Source organism: Arvicanthis niloticus, chromosome X (assembly GCF_011762505.2).
Source record: "Arvicanthis niloticus isolate mArvNil1 chromosome X, mArvNil1.pat.X, whole genome shotgun sequence".
Lineage (NCBI taxonomy): Eukaryota > Metazoa > Chordata > Mammalia > Rodentia > Muridae > Arvicanthis > Arvicanthis niloticus.
The window spans coordinates 86,809,682-86,832,833 of NC_047679.1; the positions used below are offsets into that span (position 1 = coordinate 86,809,682).

Below are 23,152 nucleotides of genomic sequence, written 5' to 3' on the forward strand. Positions count from 1 at the left end.
GACTATTTTCTAAAATGACTCCACCATTTTATATTCTTACCATTACCATCAATAGTGGAGAAGTATAGCTTCATCGGTATTGGTTACCTGTCTTGTTACATCCATCATAGTGAACAGAAAAAAACAATTCCTGATGTTTATTCACAGTTCATGAATGGCCAATGATATCGAACATCTTTCATGTGCTCATTGACCTTTCATATATTTTCTTTCATGAAATACCCATTCAAATCCATTTTTAAATTGGACCATTTACCCATAAAGATGATAGTTTATTAGTGCACATTTAATCCTATTGCATCGATCTATACACCTGTCTTTCTACTAATACTGCACTATCTTTATTATTACTGCTTTGTAGAAAACTTTGGAATCATGAATTATCTTTATTTTTTCTTCCTATTCAGGATTTCTAGTTATTCTGGATACTTTGAGATTCTATGTGAATTTTATAATGGACTTACCAATTTCCCACAAAGTCAGCTGGGATTCTGATGCAGATTGTGTTGAGCCAGTGAATCAGTTTGAAAAATATTGCCATTATAAATTGTGTGAAATATGAAGCCTGCTAGTCCACAAACATAGAATCTTCCCACTTATTTAAGTCTTTAATGTATTTCTCAAATCTCTTACAGAATTCAGTATACATGTCTTGCTCTTTTTAAAATTTGAACTTAGTGTTTGATACTCTTTTTGTGTCTATTAAGTCATTTAATTATCCTCTGAACTTTTGAGCTCAGAGTTTCACAGAAGCATGAGTTCAAAAAAGATTTTTATATTGATATGGATTTATAAATAGTATATTTTAGGTCCCACATGGTGGGGTACAACTTTAATGCCTTTGCCCAGGAGACAGAGGCAGAGGCAGGCAGAGCTGCATAAATTTAAGGCCAATGTGGTCTACACAGCAAGTTCTCGGCCAGCCAGTGTTGGATAATGATACCCTGTCTCAAAAGAAGTATAGCAGACTATAAGAAACTGGCAACAATAATATCATCATCAATAATTCTGGGATGATGGAGGGGCACAGTAAACACAGGGGTTTAGGAGTCAGAGAGAAGTGAAATCCTAAACTAAGCAAAAGTAGGTATGCCAATGAGCTCAACACTTAAGTGATGGAAGCAAAAGAACCAGGAGTTCAAGGCCACCCTCTGCTACACAGCAGGTTCACGGTCAGCCTAAGCTACACAAAACCCTGTCCCAAAACAAACACAAAAGAAGTGAAATCTTCCTCCACTAAAATCACCTCATGACCTAGGCCAAATCTCCTAACTTGAGTTCTATGCTCACCTACAAAGTCTCAAGAACCTATCCTCCCTCTCCTCTGGCCTTGTGATATCTATGGTCATATTGGCCATGTGTATCATTTAAGAATTTACCAAACACTTTCACATATTTTACTTTTAAAAACTGTTTCTAGTGCCAGGTGTGGTGGTGGTTCATACCTTTAGCCCCAGTATTTAAAAGGCAGGGGGATCTCTGAGTTTGAGGCCAGCCTGGCCTATTTAGTGAGGTCCAGGACAGTCAGGGCCATGTAGAAAGATCCCATCTCAAACACACACACTGGCAAATGTAATTTAATTTCCCCCATTTGAGAACAGAGTCTTATTTATTTTTAAAATGACCTTGAACTTGATCTAGATAGCCAAAGATAACAGGATGACCTTGAACTCCTGATCCTACTTCCTCTTATCTCCCAACTTCTGTGATTTCAGGCATGTGTCACCATAACCACTTTCTTTCTTACTTTCTTTCTTTGTGTTTTTTTTTGTTAAAGATTTATTTTATTTATTTTATGTATGTGAGTACACTGTTGCTCTCTTCAGAAGAGGGCATCAGATCCCATTACAGATGGTTGTGAACCACCATATGATTTCTGGGAACTGAACTCAGGACCCCTGGAAGAGTAGTCAGTGCTCTTAACAACTAAGCCATCTTTCCAACCCCCCTCTCTTTCTTTTTCTTTTTTTAAGATTTATTTATTCATTTTATGTGAGTACACTGTCACTGTCTTCAGACATACCAGAAGAGGGCATCAGATCCCATTACAGATGGTTGTGAGACACCATGTGGGTGCTGGGAATTGAACTTAAGACCATCAGAAGAGGTCTTAAGAGTACTCAGTGCTCTTAACTGCTGAGCCATCTCTCCAGCCCTCTCTTTGTTTTTTTTTTTTTTTTTAATGTGGTGCCAGCAATCACACCCAGGGTTTCATGCATGTAAAGCAGTTGCCTACCATCTACATCCTAAGCCCAGCTGTGCGGGCTTTTTCAATAAATAACATTTATTATATTGAAGAAGTTCCCTTTTGATTCTAATTGGTTGAGTTTTTAATCACAATAACTCCCTGGGTTCTTTAAAATGGTTTCTGTGCCTTTTGAGATGAACATGCATATTTTATCCTCTATTATCACATATTACATTATCTATTATTATTGCATGAGTTAATAATTTATATTTGGGGGCTAGAGAGACTGGCCAGTGGTTTAAGAGTACCATGGCTACCCTTCTAGAGAACCCAAGTTTGATTCCCAGCAACTATATGATATCCCACAACCATCTGTAACTGCAGTTCCAGGGGATCTAATACCCTCTTCTGACCTCCATGGGTACCAGGCACTCAAATGATAGATGGGCACATATGCAGGCAAACACCCATACACTTAAAATAAAGTAAAATTTTAAAACAATTTTTCCATGTCAAAACAACTTTGCATTAATGTAGCAAATCCACCACCGATATGTAATTACTACTACGGAATTATTTTCATGGGTTTCTGGGTTCCATTTGTTAGGATTTTGTATCTATATGTTTAGACATTGTAGTCATAAGGTAGTAGTCTATAGTTTTATTGTGACATCTTTCTTTCTTTTTTTGTATTAATATAATACTGGCCTCAGAATGAGCTGAAATGTATTTTTGTCTCTTCTTTTTTCTTTGTTTTGAAAACAGTGCTTGCTGTAGCCAAGACTGGTCTGTCCTCTGACTCATGGTAATCTTCCTGCCTCAGTCTCTCAAATTCTGGGAGGTAAAAGCAAGAGGGTCAGGGGTTCAAGGCCAGTTTCAGAAACATAGTGAGTTAGAGGCTAGCCTAAGCTATAAGACACCCTGTCTCAAATAAAAAGGTACAGTATTACAGTCAGGTGTGGTGTTATATACTTGCAACCCCAGCACTTAGAAAACAGACAGGAGGATCACCACAAATTTATGACCAGCTTCGTCTGCCTTATGAATTACAAGCTAGCCAGAGCAATATGGTAACATTATGTCTTAAAGAAAGTAGTATACTTAAGGATCTAACTATGGTTGAGTTGCATATACTTCTTTTCAATTCAGATTGGCTTTTGCATCATGTGTCTGGAACTCAGTTGCTAAGTGCCAGTACTGTGGGTTTGTCCTAGCTGTAAGTGCTGGTGTAATGCTGACACACTGATCTGGCCTTGTCAAACTGGAGTTTGAAAGCATTTAAAATTTTGTTTTCCAATATCTTGGCCACCATGATAATTCACTATATGAATTCTGTAGTTTCTTCAACCTAGACTCATTCCCAGGTGCCACCTACAACCCATATGACCATTTACATCTGTTTCTTCCTTTGCTAAATGGGGATACTGATACCTGCCTACATACTGATAGTATTTTGCAAACACCGGTTCCTGAAAATAGAGTGAGATTATATGGAATTTATCATGGCTGCTTTTGTTGTTATTTTGTTTGTTGTGTTTGTTTGAGATAGGGTCACTTGAATCCCAGACTGGCTTCAAACTCACTTTAGAGATGAAAACCCCTGATTGTTCTAGCTACACTTCACCAGCACTGGGATTACAAGCATGAGACCCCATGCCCAGCTTTGTGCTGGCTTTTTGTCTGTCTGCTAATAGCAGATCAAGCTGGCATTTTCTGAGTATAGTCTCATAGATGTTGTGAGATGAACCCCCCCCAAAAAAAAACAGCCTGATAGAGAAGCCACTTGGAGATAAAATTGCTGTGGACAGGGCTCTCAGATGTATACATATTTACTATCAAGAGCTGTTGATAAGAGCATTTTGTCACCTGTAGTGGCTTTGCATGGATACAAGACAGTATCAAGCTTTGAAGAATCATGTCCCATGCTCATTCCATATCCACCATATCTCTTGTACATACTACAAATTCAGATGCCTAAAATTTGACCAGTAGTTAACTGTCCTTTTAGGATCACTGGGCTCCTGGCAATAATAATTTTTGAAATGCAAACTCTCGGGAATTATACTAGCCAGGTTGGAGGTTTGTCTGCTTAATTTTGATTTTCATTTGTCTGGGTTTTTTTTTTTTTTTTTTTTTTTGAGACACAGGCTCAAACCATAGCCCAGGCTAGAGTCTATGGTGTAGCTTAGGCTAGCTTCAAACACAATGCAGTCATTTTCCATGAGTCTTCTAAGTGTGAGCCACCATGCTCAGCTTCACTAGCCAGTTTAACACCTTCTCAATAAATACAGTAATTTCTCATACCAATTTCTTGGACTAGAAGAGAGTCAAGGTAACATGGGAGCTCCAGAGTACTGGCAGTAGCTGTAGCTTCATAAAGCGGTGGGGATAATGACAGAAACAGGAAGAAACCTCAAAGTAACATAAAGCAAACCTCATCTCCTTAGGTACATTTCCAGCGGACTCTTAAACCAGACATATCTGTGGGAAAATCCTGTGGTGCCTAACATCAGACCATGCTTTTTCCCTTTTCAGAGGTGATGAGACTTGCATTTCTGGCCATCACATTTTATTCATTCTGCTTTCAGTTTCAGCAGTGGAATGGTCCATTGGCTCCCCTCCCCCTAATCTCTAGCACACGGGCAAAGCTCTCTCCTGGTATCTGTCACCCAGTCATACTACCTATGGGCCAGAGATGCCAAAGGGGCTTTGCTACAGTCCTCAGCAGCAGGCTCATCTCTGCATTCTCTTTTTTGGGTTTAGATCACATGCACAGCGCCCACCGCCCTGTCACTGGGGGCCACCTGGGGAAAAAGGAGAGTAGTTATGTGGGCAGCATGGGCACCAGCCCTAGGAAGTCGAGCCGGTGCACAACCCCGCCTGCCGACTCTGAGCTTGTCAGCTTCTGCTACCTCCACATGCGCGAACAAAGGAAGGAGCAAGAAAGCAGGACGGATGTCAACGAGAACCTAATCTTCTTTGAAGAAACCAGGCCCCGGACCAAATCTGACCCCACATCCAAAAGCTCTGGCCAAGGTTACGAGGTGATCCCCGAAGACTTTGATGCAGCCAGCCTGGACCATGAGCCTTGTGCCAGCAGGGCCAGGTCCTATACTTTGGACAATTCCCTTGGGGCCGAAGCCCTGAATTTCTACTGTGACTCTTGCAAAGTCAAACTCCAGGAGCAGATGGGGCCTCGAAAAGGTGGGAGGCCTGGTTCCTCTCGGGACAACATGGTAGACTTAATGTCCCTCCCACCACCAGGAAGTGAGGAAGAGGAGGAAGAGGAAGATGAGACAACTTCTCTGTTGCCTGCCATTGCTGCCCCACCCCCTGGTTTCCGAGACAACAGCTCTGATGAGGATGATCCCAAGCGCAGAGCTGTTCAAAGTCAGGAGCAAGGACGTCACCTGCGTGGACTCCTGTATGATGAGATTCCTGTAACACTGATTGACAGTGTACAGACTCGGACAGTACGAGACCATGCCCAGGAGCTAGATGATGCTCTTGTGTCTACTCTGCAGGCTCTGGAGGCCCTGGCTGCTTCAGAGGATGGACCCCACCCCCCACCTCCACAGACTGCAGGTAATAGCCCACTCCTCCTTCCTCTTGTCCTCTTCCTTCTTCTGGTCCAGGAATGTCCACTAGGCGGCACTGCCTCTTTTCAAGCAGTTGTTTAAGTTATATATCAAAGCAGTTGTTTAAGTTGTGTATCAAAAGCAATAAATAAACAGGCAGAAATAGTTCACAGTAGGTCTCTGGGAAAAGGAGGCTATGGAGGAAAGATGTGATCCAGCTGTAGTTAGGGCTCTGTTCCTCAAGAACTCTGGACAGTTCTTGCACATGAAATCCAAGGATTAGAGCCATAACAGCTGTAAATCAAGGCCAGGATTGAGGGACAGGAATATAGAAGAGACATGGAAAATAGACAAAGAATATCAGCATGCTCCAAAAGGCCAACTAACTTCCAAAGTGACCTGTGCTCAGGACAGCCAAGAGCCATCTCTACTAAGGACTGGGGTATTTAGGCTATCTAAGAACATAAACTCTTCTTTTTATAATTTTTAAAATTTATTTATGTATGACTGGTGTCTGCATATACACCTGCATGCCAGACGAGGGCAACAAATCCCTTTATAAGCGTCATGAGCCACCATGTGATTTCAGGGAATCGAACTCAGGATCTCTGGTAGAGCAGCCAGTGCTCTTAACCACTGAGCCATCTCACCAGCCCCGAATATAAACTCTTGGGCAGATGCATCAGAGTCCTTCACTCACAGGCAGTTCAGCTCATGGCAAGACACTCTCTTCTGTAAGTCACTGTTGTCATTCAAAACTGGCCTTGTAACAGTAATCGCACCACACAGCACGGAGATTAAATGACATCACTCAGACAAAACACTTAAGCACTACCTCACACACAGTGAGAGCTCAGTAATCGGTCACTTTCTGTTACCAATGAATAGAACCATGCAATATGCTTGCTATTCTCTATTATAGAGGCATGCAAATCCATCTTCTGAAAGGCACAATATGTACACACACACACAGCAACAATAATGACAAAATCAATAAAGAAGCACAAGGAATATTCGCAAGCATGTAAGTCAGGGTCAAGCATAGACAGAACAGGAAAAGAGACTGGGATCAAAGGAAGCCTGTCTTTTTCTATACATAAGGGATGCCTTATCCTTGGACAATCCCTACATGTTTGCCCCCAACCCAGGCTGGCATCTGTCTTCCCTCAGCATCTGGTGCCCCAAAGCTGATTGTTTTCAGGTCCAAGGCCCACGTGGCTGCCAGAGAGAGGAGAGGCTCAGCTAAATAGCCTCAGCTGGAAGGACTGTGGCCAGGCCTGGCCAGATGAGTCAGAACAGAGCAGCACCTCTTGCCAGCTCTCTTCAGGACAATTAACAGAAATTTCCTAGCTATTGAATCTAAAAATGGTGTTGATTGGCATGCTGTTTTACATGTTAATTTCCCACCAAACAGTCCAGATCTTCTTTGTTGGTATTCCTTTCTTGGACTCCAACCTTTCACACCCCCTTCTCACATCTTGTTCCTCTTTGTGTGCTCTTCTTGGCTTCTCCTCCTCCTCAGTCATAGACCTGGTTTTCTCAGGCTTGACTAGTTTTGCTCAGCTTGAAATACTGCTGCTCCTTCACATGTCTCCATGAACACTCTAGATACGGTTGGAAAAGACCTTGATGTCATGACAAGCCCCATCCTTGTTCTTCCAGGTCTGATTGTGCTGGCCACAATCACTCCTGAGTCATCGCTGGACTCGGGCCATGAAACCAACTCGTCAGAGCTCACAGATATGTCAGAGATGATGTCGGCCATGAAGCAGCACCAAAATACCACCTACTTCCTGGCCCAGCACCTCAACAAGGACAGCCTCCTGGCCAGAAAGGACCTGCCCTTCAGGATCCAGAGCTGTGCGGCTCAGGCTGTTCTTACAGCCCCTTATGCTCTCGGGCCCCCAGATCCCAACCCATCCCTCCAGCCAGCTGTCACTGGCCAGAGTCCTGTCCCCACTGGCGCTCGGAGAAAGATACCTCAGTCAGAAGCCCAGGTTCAGGGAGACAGAACATATTCCTTGGCGGTACACCCAGCACTGTCCCCACAGCTTAGTGAGCAGAAGAATCTGAGCCTGCTTCCTCCAGTTCCTGAGGACAGAGGGCCAGGCCACAGTAGGGGCAGCCTAGAGATGTCACTGAGGTCAGCCACACCATCCCTCAGTGAAGAGCAGGTCTCAGAGCTTAGGGAAAACCTGCCCAAGGAAGTCAGATTGAGCCCTAAGCTTATCCTGGACCCAAAAGGCAGTGTGACCCCAGCCATAATCTCAGCTGCCCTACAGCAGGTGGTACACAGTAAGAATCTAGCCACTCCTGGCCCAGCCTTGGCAACACCCTCCAACAGGGGGGAGAGAAGGCTAGAGGCTAGCATGGGAAGGCCTGAGTTCACCATGGGCAAGCCGGAAGCAAGCCTGATGAGCAGCAGTGGCAGCAAGAATCTGAAGTTCAAAGTGAGCCCTGGTGCTCCGGACACCACACGGAATTCTCAGCAGCAGCTGGGCCCAGAGGTCTCTGCCAGCCCCAGGGCATCCACAAGCAGCAGGGCTGACAACCTCCACCTTTCCCTACAGGAGGACAGATTTCCTGTTCAAAGTTTCCCTCCTAAGAGCTATCTATCCAGAGTGAGCCGAGACTCCATGGGAAAACAAGTCCCTGGAGAGGGGGCAGGCAAAGGTGGGCCAGAGGGTGCTAAACCTCTCCCAAGCAAGCAGAGCATAGCCTCTAGCCAGGGGGAGAAAGGGCAGCTGGAGAGCCTATCCAAAAGCAGCAAGCTTGAAGAGACCAGCCTGGTTCCCAGAGCTGGCTATCCCATGGCTCTGCAGAGCCCAAGCTGCCAGCCCCGAAGCCACAGCCCTAGCTGCCAGCCCCGTGGGCCGAGCCCCAGTAGCCAGTCCAGAGGCCAGAGCCCCAGCTGCCAACCTAGAAGCCAGAGCCCCCTGAGGCCTCTGGCCACCAGCCGGCAGGTTAGCACCATGCCCTCTAGAAAGCTCGAAACAACCCTGGATGGAGCCCACTCGGCCTCTGAAGGCTCCACAAAGCCCAAGTCATCCCGAGGGCCGTTCAGACTACGCAACTTATTTTCTGCCACCTTCCCTACCCGCCAGAAGAAAGAGACAGATGAGCGACAGGCTCAGCTGCAGAAGGTAAAGCAGTATGAACTGGAGTTCCTTGAGGAACTTCTAAAGCCACCAAGCCAGGGGGATCTCCCAGGCACAGAGTACCTGCAACCCCCAGCACCTGGCCGCTGCAGCTGCCAGCTACGCAGTAGTCCTGTGCAGCAGGGACCTGGCATGTCTCGCGAACAGAGACGAAGCTGTGACTGCAAGCGTATCTGCCGAGGGGGACGGCCACAGGCTGCCCAGACTCCAGCTCCAGGCCTCCGGGGGGAGAGGGAGTGGGTGCCCCCTACCCAGAGGCAGCCAGAGGCTGGCCCAGGCTTGAGCCTTAATAGTCCCATCAATGTCCAACGCATCCGCTCCACCAGTCTGGAGTCCCGTGAGTGCCGGTCAGACCCTGAAAGTGGGGTTTCGTGCCTGACCACGTGTGCCTCGGGGGGTGAGTGTTTGGGCGATCCCAACTACAGGAAACTGATGCACCGCTACAGTATCAGTGAGCTGGACCAGGGTGACACGGTCTCGCTGACCTCAGATGTCTACCCACACCCACCCCTGGGAATGCTGCCTAGAGAGGTCAAGGAGATAGAGTCAGGCTTCCCACTAGGCTTGGGTCCAAAAGGCAAGTGTGCAGAGTCACCAACTCTAGGAGAGCCCTCCTACGTCCAAGTGGCCCCTGAGAGCAAAGGCCCCAGGCAAATGGCTGTGTTTTCACTGCCAGAGGAGGTCTACCGGAGGCCAGCTGATCTAGATGATGACAGCGAAAGTAGCAAGTGCTGCTCCATCCGCTACTGCTTCTACTACCGCAAGTGCGACATGGCAGATGACGCCAGCGACGGCAAAGATGAGCTCTCCTATTCAATCCCCATGAAGATTCTGCCTGGCATGAAGTTGGATGAGCAAGTGGTGCCTGTGGTGAGCAGAACCCTACAGGTACTAGATGCAGCCACCTGCAGCAGCCCTGAGACCCCCCACACCCAGGAGATTGACCTTCGTGTATCCACCTTTGAAGGGAGCCTGGCTAAGATCAATGCCCTGCGGGCCCATGCCTATGGCCTCCCGGATGGCTTCCTGGCTGCCCGTCTGGACACCAATGAGCTGCTAACAGTCTTGCGGCAGTGTGTGGCCAGCCCTGAGGCTCGTGCCCCCAAGCCCTACGTCTCTCAGATATCTGAGTACAAGCTTGAGCTAGCTCTCAAGTTCAAGGAGCTCCGGGCCTCCTGCCGCCGAGTAGCCAATGTGGACAAGAGTCCGACTCATATGCTGGCAGCCATCACAGGCAGCTTCCAGGTGCTGAGCAGCCTCATCGAGACCTTTGTGCGGCTAGTGTTCATCGTGCGCTCTGAGGCCCAGCGCCAGGAGCTGCTGGCCAAAGTAGAAGAGGTAGTGAGGAATTACACCTTCCTGCTGCGCGCCGCTGAGGAGTCCACAGCCCGGAACCTTAACCAGCAGCAGCAGCAGCAGCAACAACAGCAGCAGCAGCAACTACAGCAGCAGCAGCAGCAGCAACCGCTGCCACCACCACCGCTGCCAGCAGCCACAGGGCACCCACCAGGCTCCCCATCATCGACTGTTATGAGCACATTCACACGCTCCTTAAAAACCTTTATTAAGTAGGGTACTTGCCCAGGCTTGTCCCCTCCCCATCCACGATCCCAGGTTTGAGCTTTGTGGTCTTTGCATCTCGTGGTGAGTGTGTGTTTCTGTTGGGCCAGTCAGGGTCCAAGAGCCTATCAGTCTCCAAGGCTAACTCCGTAGACTGGGCTCTTAATTAAGGGCTGCAGGCTTAGCTGCCGCCCTGGGTGTCCTCACCCCTTCCTGGCCTCTGGGCGTCACTGTGAGGGCAAAGGTCCCTTGCCATTTCGCCCTCCACAGAGCTGTATTTTATCTATCTCTTCTCTGGGGCTGATAGGTGACGTCAAGTTCACCTCCTGCTCTGAGTTGGGCGCTGGGGGGAGCCAGGTCCTCGAGCTCCTCCTAACATCTGCTGCCCAAGGAGGGCAGTGGTAGTAGCGGTAGGCCACAGCGCCAAGCCAAGGAGAGAGGGCGCTCATTCCAGATGCGCCCACCCACCATGGGCTCCCTTGTACCTGGCAGGAGCCACCTCAAGGGCCAGTGCCCAGGTTGGATATGCGCAGAAGCACAGCCATGTCCGGCTGTCAGTGGCTGGCTCAACTGGTTGGCAGCCTTGGGAGGCCTTGCCCCCAGGTTCAGTAGCTCCACACCAGCCACCCCCAAAGGGCCCTGCCCAACAGTGAGAGGCAGGGCAGCTCAGTCCACTAGGGAGCAAGCCTCTGAGATCACTTCACTTGTTTTGGGTAAGGTACCTGGTGAAAATGTCTGCTCTGGGAAGACCCAGTGCAGGTATCAGAGCCTGCCCGGCTCACTCCAGCCCTGTGCAGGAGCTGTTGCCAGAGGCGTGGGCTCCTCTCTCAACATCTCTACCAGATAGACTGTCCTTAGGAGTTTGACGTAGCTATGGATTGGGATGGGGGGCGGGGGGAGGGGGGAGGGGTGGGAGTGTTGACGACTATATCTTAAACTTCTGGAAGCTAGCGTGATATGTTAATCCTGAGTATATGCTTTCTGGCTGTGTATTGACCCTGTGGATTTGTCTCTCTAAGAAAAGAAGCTGAGCGCCTTACCCGGTGCAGTCCTGCACCTCTCTCTCCCTCTCTGGAACCATCTGGAAGGGAATTCACACTGTTTAGCATACTCCTTGACACTCATGTATTGCCGCTGCTACCACCACCACCACTGTCACTGCTGCCACCGCTGCCGCCACCGCCGCTACTGCCACTGCTGCCATCAACCACCACCCCCTCCCCAGCCCTTCTGGGAGTGAAGACACGGAGTTCCTACAGTTATCCCCCTGTAGGGAAAAAAGAAAGCCAATGTTTCTTCTATATAGATTGCTTCTAGTCCACTTCTCCATAGCTGCTTGTTTCCCCACACCCTCCCAGCCAGCGTTGGTCTCTCTTTCAACACTGTGTGAGAGGCCTGTGTGAAATCTCTCGTTCTTATGTGCGTTTTATAAGATGTACACTGTGCAGAGCCCCTGCCTATCCTTGGTGATCCTAGCGCAATAAAGCCTCCTGAGTGGCAAGGTCTCCCAGCAAGGAGGAGGGATATCCTTCTACAGAAGCCAGCCCCCCTTCCTTGCCTCTCCTCCCACAGGACCAAGATGTTTAATGGGCCAGAGATGCAGCCAGTGGGGAACCCTTTCCCCCACGACCACTGCCCTCAGAGTGTTGGCATGGTCTTCCTCTTCTCCCAACTTCTTGATCCTACACCTTTGCCACTCAGACCCTGCCTGTTGTCATTTCATTGCTGTCATTCACCTCTCCATCAGCCTCATGGAGAGGATACATTTTCTAATGTCTGTATATAGTATATATACTACATAAATATATAAATTATATATGACAGTAATTTATGTCTTGTTTTTCAAACAAGAATGAATAAATCTATTCATCTTACTCTCCCAATAAGTCTCTGAAGTGCCTTTCTGTGGATGTCCTTGTGTCTTTGAATTGTTGGTTGGTAGCAGTCCTTTGTTCCATCTGCGCCTTCATCTCCTGGTACATGGGCTCATATGGGTGATGAGAGCTAAGGATCCGATTTCTCCCATGCCCCTCCAACCCACAAAGGGTCCTCCTTGCTTCTCTTGGAAAACACCTAACTGCCACATAGGGTAAGATGTTTACCACTTTCTATTGGCCATGGGACCTCTGGGTTACTTGTGGCTGTGACCTCAAAAATGAAGAGTTGACGCTAGACAGAAAGCACAGTGGGCTCCATATCCAGTGCACCAGAGGGTCTGGGAGTTAGGACACCAGTTCTGAAGCCAGCTGTTAGTCTGGTCTTCTGATGTTTTAGGATGGGGAATCCCCTGCAACAGCCTCTGGCAGATCTTGCAGTGGTGGTAGGGTTGGTTTAGCTAGAATAGAAGCATCAGGATCCCAAACATGGTCAACCTCTCTAGCTTTTCAGAGCTATTTATAGTAAGAATGCTTTACTTCCTCCTGCTTCTCTTCATTTCTTCCAGTAAACACAGGTTCCCAGCAGTCTCTGAGGTGCCTTTGTGCAAAATGCAGGCAAGTTATCTCTCTGCACACTCACTCATGATAATGTACAAAAAAATCCTTCTGGGTGATACTGATCCTAAGGACACATGACTTGGTAATTTCAGCTCCATCCAGTCCCACTGCCTAATTGGCATCATATACAGTGGCCCCGAGGAGTCACTTTCTCACAAAGATTTACTTTCATTATGTCTGCAAAGGTCCTGGCTAAAAGGCTTGGAAGCAAAAGCTTGAGATAGGAGGAGCCAGAGGCTACAAAGTCATCTTGGGCCACAACGCGGGTTCCCCAATGCATATATGGGTGAAATCATGGACCCTGAAAGCAGAACTCTTTTTAGATGCTGCCTCTTAGATATACTGTCCCATAACCAAGGTTTGGGTTTACCAGAATGCTCATATAAAGTAAAGCTAGCTGACACTCGAAATGGCCCAACAAACAATCAGGGGTTTGAGACACACACACACACACACACACACACACACACACACACACAGCCCTGCACCAATTACACTGCTAGGTCCTGATGACCTTACCCGGCTCTATATTTGGGTATTTGCACACACAGAGCTGACACAAAGTAAGTCTTCAAAAGGTCTGTTGTGTAAATGGATGTCAAATTAGATGACTATCATGAAAGAACCCGGGTCTTCAGTCTTCTACACAATGTAAGAAGGGCACACTCTCTTCTGGGAATCGGTAATCCAGTGAGGCATGGCTGTGCAGCCTGGCATCCAATTAAAAGAAGAGGGGAGGGCTGGAGTTAGGGCTTAGGTTTGTAGAGTACTTGTTAGTATGCACAAAGCCCCACATTTGATGAATCACCAGCACTGCATAAAAACTGGGCATAGAGACTGGAGAGATGGCTCAGCAGTTAAGAGCACTGACTGCTCTTCCAGAGATCCTGAGTTCAGTTGCAAGCACTCATGTCAGGTATCTCACAACCTGAGAGTGGGGCAACTACAGATCCAAGGAATCTGACACCCACGTCTTGCCTCTGTGGACACTAAGGCATGGGCGTGGACGTGGGCATGGGCGTACAGAGGGCATGGGGTGATGGGGACAGGGGATGGGACATGGGGGCATGAGCACGTACACAAATACACACACAGAGGGGGGAGGAGGAAGAGACATGAAAAGAAATAAAAAATCTTTTTTTTAAAAGAATTGGGTGTGGTAGCTGCCTACCAGTAGTCTCAACTCAATACTTAGGAGATGGAGATAGAAGAATCAGCTGAGGGTCATCCTGACAAAGTAGGTGTGTGTTAGGATTGGAACATATAAGACCTTATCTCAGAGAGGGGGGAGGGGAAGAGAGGAGATGAGAGGAGAGGAGAGGAGAGGAGAGGAGAGGAGAGGAGAGGAGAGGAGAGGAGAGGAGAGGAGAGGAGAGGAGAGGAGAGAAGAGGAGAGGAGAAGAGAAGCTGGAAACCAGGCACAGTGGCCCATGCTTGGAATCCAAGCACTCTGGAAGCTGGAACCCCAAACTTGAGGCTAGCCTAGTTTAAACGGTGAATTGAGGATGTATAGCTAACTCTGAAAATATAACAATGCATATAAAGTAGGTGTTCGAGCCCAGTGTTCCATCAATTCAACTGAGTTTCATCAAGTATTTCGCTAAGCTTCTGAAACTTTCCTGAGATGACTATTGGTCTCAGTTTTCTGTTGACCCAAGGCCATTCCCTGCAGAAACATGGAACACTGGGAGAAGCCATATTTCCAGTAACATCTTCCTGGCCATCTCTGATTGAAGCTGGAACCTGGAGTTGATATTTTCCAGCCACCCAAGGCAACTCTTCCAGAGCCTGACCCTTGCCTTTCTGACTTCAGCCAATTAAGTGAAAATGGGTTCAGACTGTTGACATAAGCCCAGAGTGCTGGTGGGGCTGGCACAGTCACATTTTTTTTCAAGCTGTTCTCAAGACATTGTGGATAATAGGCAATTTCATCAGCTATGAATCAAAAAGACCTGCCTCAGCCAGAATTTTTGCTGCCAACGGGATAGGAGAGAATCAATTGCCAGCATTGGAAAGGGGCGTACTTTTATAACTTAGGATCAAATATCTCCCGGCAGCCAAGAGGATGGGAGAAATAACTATCCCCTTCCTCATCCTGCAGCCTGAAAGCCAGTCTGTGGGTGAGCCAACAAGGACATCCTCCCAGAAGCAGGAGGAAGTGAGTTTTGAGAGCTCTGCTCTGAGTCTAGAAGGATCTCTCAGGTGGAAAACTCCATCCTGCTGCAAGCCACAATTATGTGGGAGTGGTGAAGGTTTGCCTTCTCACAGGGACAGACTGCTTGTTTCATTGGCATTGGTACTGCCAGTGACTACCACAGGCACCCACATACTCTTGTACCAGGTCCCTTGTGAAGATATGCCCTGGTAGTAAGCATGAAGTTTTCAGTCAGACCTAGGCCTCAGGGATGACCTCACTTGCAGTTCCCCTGCTCTCTTGTCTGTGACACCTTATCCCCTGGATGTTGATGGCTTATTCTTATTTCCTTCTTTAACACACACGCACACGTGCATGCACACACACACACACACACCCCAAAAAATACTCCTCCTCTTTAATTGAAAAAGCAATGTGTATGAACATTTGTCATGTGCTAGGCACTCACCTAAGTATTTTACATGCATGATTTCTTTTAATCTTCACAACATTCGGATGAGAGAGGTGATAATCATCTATGTCCAGCAAAGAAAGTTGACTCCTAGAGAAAGGTTTAGTCACTCTCTCAAGGTCCCACAGATGGTACTAAGCCAGTCAGTTTTTCTACTCAGTCCATGCTTTCAACTGCCACTCCACAGTACACTGGTCATACACTAGCCTGGCCCCACATTATGAAGCACTTCCCCTGGATACGGAGTCATACTGCAGTCTCACACTCATCGGAAAATGGCATGTAATTAATGCTCTGGGTCCAGGCAGACTGCAGCCGGTGTGGATAGCCACAGAAAGTGAGATGCAGAATGCTGGGAGCCACTGTGACCCTGACCTCTCTCCACCCAGCCTGTGCTTGGGCCAGTTGCCTTTCATAAAGCGGGGGGCGGGGAGGTGTGGTGACACAAGCTTATGTACATGGTCTTTCATGAATTCAGTAGTGCTGTCTTCCAAAGCCACACTCAAAATATGCATGTGAGTTTCCAGGTGGTCCTTTATAGGGACACTTATGATCGTCAACCTAAGCTCTGAGTCTCCAAGGATATGTGACAGTATGCTTGCTGACACAGCCAAGCACCACAGTGTGGCTCGTATTCATAACACATGAGATTGTCTCAAAAGACTTGGAAGGAAAATATCATCTGTATGACATATTAAATAAATATTTTTAAATAAAGATATCATGATGTCAAAGTAACATGATGCAAAAAAAGCGTGGGCGTGACTCATATCTATAACCCTAGTACTCAGGGTGTGGAGGCAGGAGCTCACCAGCTTGGGCCATGTGCGACTTTGCCACCACTAACCCCTCACCCCTCAAATACTAAAAATGACGACAACAAAATCACGGAGAGAAACATAAACCTTGACCTTCTTCCTTTTGTTTCATTTTGGTTACTTTGCATACTTTAAGAGAATACTGAGAATTTCAACTACACCCCAAATGTGTCACGTGACTCCAACTACATTTCCTTACCTAACTACTTGCTATCCACCTTCTTTCTTCTCAACTCCTAGACATACTTTGGCAGGAATGATGTATATGCTCTGTTTCTACCAGACGGGTGAGATGAGCCAGTGTGCAAGGACCCCAAGGGGAGGCTGCCTAGGACTGACCTGTTTCTGAAAATCTAGACTCAAGCAGAGATCAAGAACCCCAGAGATACAGGGGCCAGAGAGATGAGCCAGGAAGAGATGCTAAGAAAAAGCAAGCCTCCCTCTCCCCACTCTCTAGACCAGTGGTTCGCAACATCCCTAATGTGGCGACTCTAAATACAGTTCCTCATGCTGTGGTGACCCCCCCCCCACTATAAAGTTTTACTTTCCTTACTACTTCTTAACTATAATGTTGTTGCTGTTATGAATAGTAATGTAAATCTGTGTTGTCCAATGGTCTCAGGCGAGCCCTGTGAAAGGGTGATTCAATACCCAAAGGGGTGACGACCCACAGGTTGAGAACCCTTGCTCTGTACCCCAGTGTTGCCTATTACACACTTTTGATTTGGAAACAAAATCTCCCTCTGTGTGCTGGAGAGATGGCTCAGTGGTTAAGAGCACTGACTACTACTCTTCCAGAGGTTCTGAGTTCAATTCCCAGCAACCACATGGTGGCTCAGGACCATCTGTATTGGGATCCAATGCCCTTTTCTGGTGTGTCTGAAGACAGTGTATTCATACACATAAAATAAATAAATCTTTAAAAAAATGATCTCCCTCTGTCTACATAGCCCAGGATAGCCTGAAATTCTTGACCTTCCTGCCTTAGCCTCCTTAATGGTATATATATATATATATATATATATATATATATATATATATATATATTGCTCTACAATGTACTTAAGCAAAAGGAAAGCGCTTGGGCAGAGAGTAAGATCCCCTGCAAGAGGGAGCTTGCTGCATCTGCAATGAACAGAGTGGGGATGACTTGTAGACTAACCTGAGCAGTTCACCCCACAATCACAGCTTGATTCTATTTCCAGCACAGTGGCTGACTTGCTCTGTGATGGCGTTCAAGTCATTCCACCTCTTTGGGACTCTTTTTTTAAAATGAAGATGGAGTTTGAGGCCAGCCTGGTCTACAGAGTGAGTTCCAGGACAGCTCAGGCTATACAGAGAGAAACCCTGTCTCAAAAAAACAAAGAAAAACAAAAAAAAAAAATATTTAAAATGAAGATGACTGTGTCTTCAGCCTCCCTCGTCTGCGGCTGTGAGGATTAATGAGGTGGTGTTGGAAAAGCAGCTATAACAATCCTCATTCTTAACTGTACACGCTTACCAAGTGCAAATCAAGCTGCCCCATTTTGCAGTTGGTCCACAGAAACTAATTAAGCTTCCACTAAGCGCCTGCAACTAGAAGCTTGGCCCAAACAGACTGAGGGCCTGTTTCCTTCAAATATCCATTCCTGTCAGGTAAAATTGGCTTCTGTCAGTTCCCCTCAAACTGAACATGCATAGCCTGCACCCTCCCAGCTTTTCTTCTGAAACCAGGAAGATCTGGGGCTGCCCAGTGGACTATCACTACCTTTCAAGAAGAGGCAGGCAAACCACAGGCTCTTCCTGGCCTTTGGCCAACACCCTGACTTGTTTCCTTGACACCCGTACTCTTCCTTGACACCGTGCTCTTCCTTCACCCTCTTCCTCTTTGCTAGAATTCCTATCCTACTTCAACATAGAGGTGCTTAAACCTCCAAGAGCTCCCAGGGACTAAACCACCAATCAGAGAGTACACATGGAGGGACCCATGGCTCCACCCACATATGTAGCAGAGGGCGGCCTTATCTGGCATCAATGGGAGGAGAGGCCCTTGGTCCTGTGAAGGCCCAATGCCCCAGTGTAGGGGAATGCCAGGGCAGGGAAGCAGGAGTGGATGGGTGGGGGGGGGAACACCCCCATAGAAGCAGGGGGAGGGGGATAGGATAGGGAGTTTGCAGAGGGGAAACTGGGAAAGGAGATAACATTTGAAATGTAAATAAATATAATAACCAATTTAAAAAAGAAAAGGAAAGTGTAGCTCAGTTGGTAAAGCACTTGCCTAGCACATAGAAGGCCTTAGGTTCTACTCCCAGAACTGCAAAGAAAAGCAAAGTAGGGAAGGGTGTTAATTTAATTAAAAAGAGAGCAGTCGTTTAAAAATTGATGTGTGTGTGTGTGTGTGTGTTTCTGTGTGTCTCTGTGTGTGTCCATCTGAGGAGTCCAGAAGAATATGTCAGGCCCTTTGGCATATAAGTGTTTTTGAGTTGCCCAGTATGGGTGCTGGGATTCAAACTTAGGCCAAAACAATAAGGAAGCAAGCAAGTGCTTTGAACTGCTGAGCCATTTCTCCAGCCCCAAGTACTCACTTTTAAAACATTTTTTTTTGTGTATGTGTGTGTAACAGGTAAATGAAATATACCTCCCTGATATAGTATATTTTATTACAGTTTTAATAATTGTATGTGCATGCATGCTCATGACATAGCGTGTGTGTAGAAATCAGAAGACAGCTTGTGCATCCTGGGGACTGAACTTGGGTCTTCAGATTGACAGCAAGCACCTTTAACTATTGACCCATCTTGTTGGCCCCAGTATATTTTTACTAACTACATGGTCTTCATGCTGTGTATTACATCTCTAAGCTTGTTTATCCTACATATTACCTACATGCACTTAACCTCTAAGCAACATCTCTCCAGTTCTGCTCTGCTCCCCACTCCTGGCAATCACTGTTTTAAGTTTTTATCTTTTGGTAGTAAAGTGTTTTTAGTTTCCACATATGAGTATGTTTGTGTGATATATGTCTTTCTGAGTCTGGCTCATTTCACTTAGCATGGTGATCTTTGTGTCTATTAATTTTCCTATATATCACATAATTTTCTTATTCTTTATTGTTGAATAAGACTCCACTGTGCCTGTGTAGTGCATTTTTACTCCTCTGTCTATTGGTAGACATCTAGGTTTGTTCCATATCTTGGATATTGTGAACAGGGCTGCAAGGAAGACAGAAATGCAGGTATTCTTACAGTATGGTCCCTTGACTCCTTCAGCCATAAACCCAGAAGAGAAAATGTTGAATTGCATGAATAAAAAAAAAAAATCTCAAAATCCATTTTTTACTTCCTTCTTTTCTTCTTTCTTTTCTTTCAACAGAGCCTCACTTTGTACCTCAGGCTAGCCTAAAAACTTGTGATCCTCCCTCCTCCTGTAGCCTCACCAATTATAGGTGTGCATCACTGTACCCAATTAAACTCCAAATCAGCATTAGCTTCCCAGGGGGCAGCTTCTTAAGTTTACCCACTCTGCCAGGGATTTTTCTTGAATCTTTTCCACTTTCATCTAGGCAGTTTACCAACCTATAGCCTTTTTTTTTTTTTTTTTTTTTTTTTTGAGACAGGGTTTCTCTGTGTAGTCCTGGCTGTCCTGGAACTCGTTCTGTAGATAGACCAGGCTGGCCTCCAACTCAGAAATCCGCCTGCCTCTGCCTCCCAAGTGCTGGGATTAAAGGCGTGCGCCACCACTGCCCGGCTCAACCTATAGCCTTATGCAAAATGTTAGCAGGATAACAATTTTCAAGGAATTATGGGGAAAGGGGGAAAATTCTGTTCCTAAGATCATTGCCAAGTTTCCTAGCAAGCAAATTCAGTTTCAGTTCAGGATCACTGATTGCTCTCTCTACTCCTACCTCAGTGGGGCATCTCCTCTTCTGACATTCCTCTGACTTCTCAATAACATTCTGGTGACAACTTTCTATGCCTATTTTCCCTCTAAGCTGATTTATGTCTCTATTTCTCTTTCTGAGGAAAAAAAAAACAATCAAAGACTTTCATTAGGTTTTGAGCCACAAGATTTAGCTAAATAAAACATTTGGGAACTGGGGCAAAGAGCTTCCTGCAAAGTGCATTTGTTTGTTTGTTTGTTCGTTTGTTTGTTTGTTTAGAGATGAGGTTTCTTACTACACAATGCTGGCTGGTCTGGAACTTGCTGTGTAGAGCACTTGGCACTCACTATGTCAACCACACTGGCCTCCCACTCACAGAGATCCACCTGGCTCTGCCTCTCTAGTGCTGGGATTATAATAAGCCTGTACCAACACACCCAGCTTTAAATCTGATCTTTTAACTAATATGCATGCCCCGTGACCTTTGTAATAGAGCTATTGGGATATGTTACTTGAAAAGGAATGGACGTGAGGAGGAAATACTTAACATAAAATAAATACATTGTGTCTGGTACACAGACATACATGCAGGGAAAACATTTATTTATACACATAAAGTAAAAAATAAAAGTAGAAATTTTAAGTCCTAAAAATAAAAATGATTTCAAGTTCTCGTCTGCCTCACCCTTTACTGTACACATTTGACAACCACTTTTCAGTATGGACAAACTGTTTGCAGTGCTTAGAAGCAAATGCAATTCCTACTTCCAGTTATGACTCAATTGCCAGATGGCCTTAGCCACCAAGAGGACAGGCAGACCTGCCCTCTCTTTAGCCTAGCACAGTGGATACATACCAGGCCCCCACTCAAAGAACAAACTAGAAAATGACAGATTTCATTTGTTGAGCTGTGGAAAAGAAACAGAACTGGAACAGCCCTAGACCAGAAACAGACTTTGATTCTTTTGTTATATACATTTTAAATATTAAAAGAAATGTATTTGTGTGAGCAAAAGAGCAAGTACCCACGGAGGTGATTGTGAGCTGGCACTTGTGGATGCTGGGAGCTGAATTCAAGTCCTCTCCAAGAGCAGAACTCACTCTTTTTTTAATTTAGTAATTATATTTATGTACAGAAAACCCAAGTGTACATTTTTTAACCCAGTTTAGTGGCGAGTTCTTTTGCCTTTGCCTTTTCCAGCTTGGCAACGCAAGCCACAGACTTAGAACCCAGGACGTTGCCTCCCCAGTGGCGGCGGATCTCGTCATATCTGTCATTATAATTGGTCCTAATAGCTTCCACCAGCTTAGCCAGAGCACCTTGTCTTCCGAGTTAACCTGTGTGAAGGCAACAGTGGTGCATGTCTTCCTGCGGACCAGGCGCCCCAGCCTGGCCTTTCCCTTGATGGTGTCGTAGGGCACCCCCATCTTTCCACACAGGGCAGGCAGGAGAACCACCAGCTCAATGGCGTCATGGGCAATCACCACCAGCTGAGCCTTCTTGTTCCCCACCAAGGTGGTGACTCCTGCTCGCTCGGATGACAGTTTCTAGCTGGGACGTCCCCTTTGCCAGCAGCTTTCTTCTCAGCACAGGCCAGCAGGCTTTACTTCTCTTGCTTTGTCTCTGGCTTGTACTTGTGGGCAAGCTTAAGGGGATGAGTAGCTGTTTGCCTGTCCAGGGCCTGGGGGAACTGGTTAATGGCAGGAGGTACTTTGAGCCGCTTCTAGAGGATGGCTCTTTGTCGCTGCAGCGCTGCAGCCTGTAGTGGGCCCTGTAGCGGGGCTATCTGACAGGAAGCGTGTGATCTCTTTCGGGCTGGATGTCCTGCCCAATGCCGAAGTTCTTGGGCCTTTTCTCAAAGGATTGACCACCGTTTTGGCCTCCTGTTTCTTCACGATGGTGCGGGGCCAGGGCCACCTTCTTCCCCTTGGCCTTCTTTCCTTTGGGCATCTCGCTTGGCTGGAGAAGAGAGAAAGAAGAGGAAATTGTGAGTAATAAGTAGGTGGCCGCGGAGATTGAGAGCCCAGAACTCACTCTTTTTCTTGTTTTGTTTGGTTTGGTTTGGTTGTTGTTTTTCGAGACAGGGTTTCTCTGCGTAGCCCTGGCTGTCCTGGAACTCACTCTGTAGACCAGGCTGGCCTCGAACTCAGAAATCCACCTGCCTCTGCCTCCCAAATGCTGGGATTAAAGGTGTGCGCCACCACGGCCCGGCCAGAACTCACTCTTAACCACTGTGTTACTTCTCCAAGCCCAGACATCTATCCTTGCAGCTCTTCCAAGGACTAGTTGTGTGGCTTTAGACATTAAATTCTCTGTGACTATCAATGTCTTTGCGTTTGCTTGGTTGAGTGCTTAGTTTTGTTTTTAATATTGTTTTATGTATATGTTAGGGTGCCTGGCTATATGTATGTATATACCATGTTCACACATGTGCCAGGGTAAGTCAGAAGAGGATTCAGATCCCCTGGAACTGAAGCTGCAACAGTCATGAGCAGCCATGTGAGAGCTGAGAACTCAGGTCCTCTTCCAGTCTCTTAGCTGCTGAACCATCTCTCCAGCCTCGATTGACTATCTTTGAGACACTGCCTCCTGTATCCCAAGCTTGCCTCAAACTCATATAGGGAGACAAGAATGACATTGAACACCTGATTCTCCTGCCTTCACATTCCTAGGGCTGAGACTACGTGGTTTCTGTGATACTAAGGATGAATCTCAGAACCTCCTACACAAGCAAGCATTCTATCTATGTTACAAGCCAGGCCCATCAATAACATGTTACCATAGAGTAGGTGGTCTAGGTATATTGGTGCATTATAGGCTTTTTAATTTTTTTTTTTTTTTTTTTTGAAAAAGGGTTTCTCTGTGTAGCCCTTGGCTATCCTGGAACTC

General features: G+C 46.5%; 1 protein-coding gene and 1 long non-coding RNA gene across 4 annotated transcripts in view; one reads left to right on the plus strand and one right to left on the minus strand.

Moving 5' to 3' along the window:
• Frmpd3 (FERM and PDZ domain containing 3) overlaps window positions 1–11,364 on the plus strand; it is a 90,416-nt gene extending 79,052 nt beyond the window's left edge. For all 3 annotated transcript variants that reach the window (XM_034485515.2, XM_076918170.1, XM_076918171.1), the window contains 2 exons: window positions 4,952–5,773; window positions 7,429–11,364. In XM_034485515.2, the coding sequence (XP_034341406.1) occupies window positions 4,952–5,773; window positions 7,429–10,496 (3,890 nt within the window). In that variant the 3' untranslated portion in view covers window positions 10,497–11,364. The remainder of the gene's footprint in view (window positions 1–4,951; window positions 5,774–7,428) is intronic.
• Window positions 11,365–20,939: 9,575 nt separating this feature from the next.
• Window positions 20,940–23,152, minus strand: part of LOC143435532 (uncharacterized) — a 77,682-nt gene continuing 75,469 nt past the window's right edge. The window contains exon 3 of the long non-coding RNA XR_013105909.1: window positions 20,940–22,222. This is a non-coding gene — a long non-coding RNA (uncharacterized LOC143435532). The remainder of the gene's footprint in view (window positions 22,223–23,152) is intronic.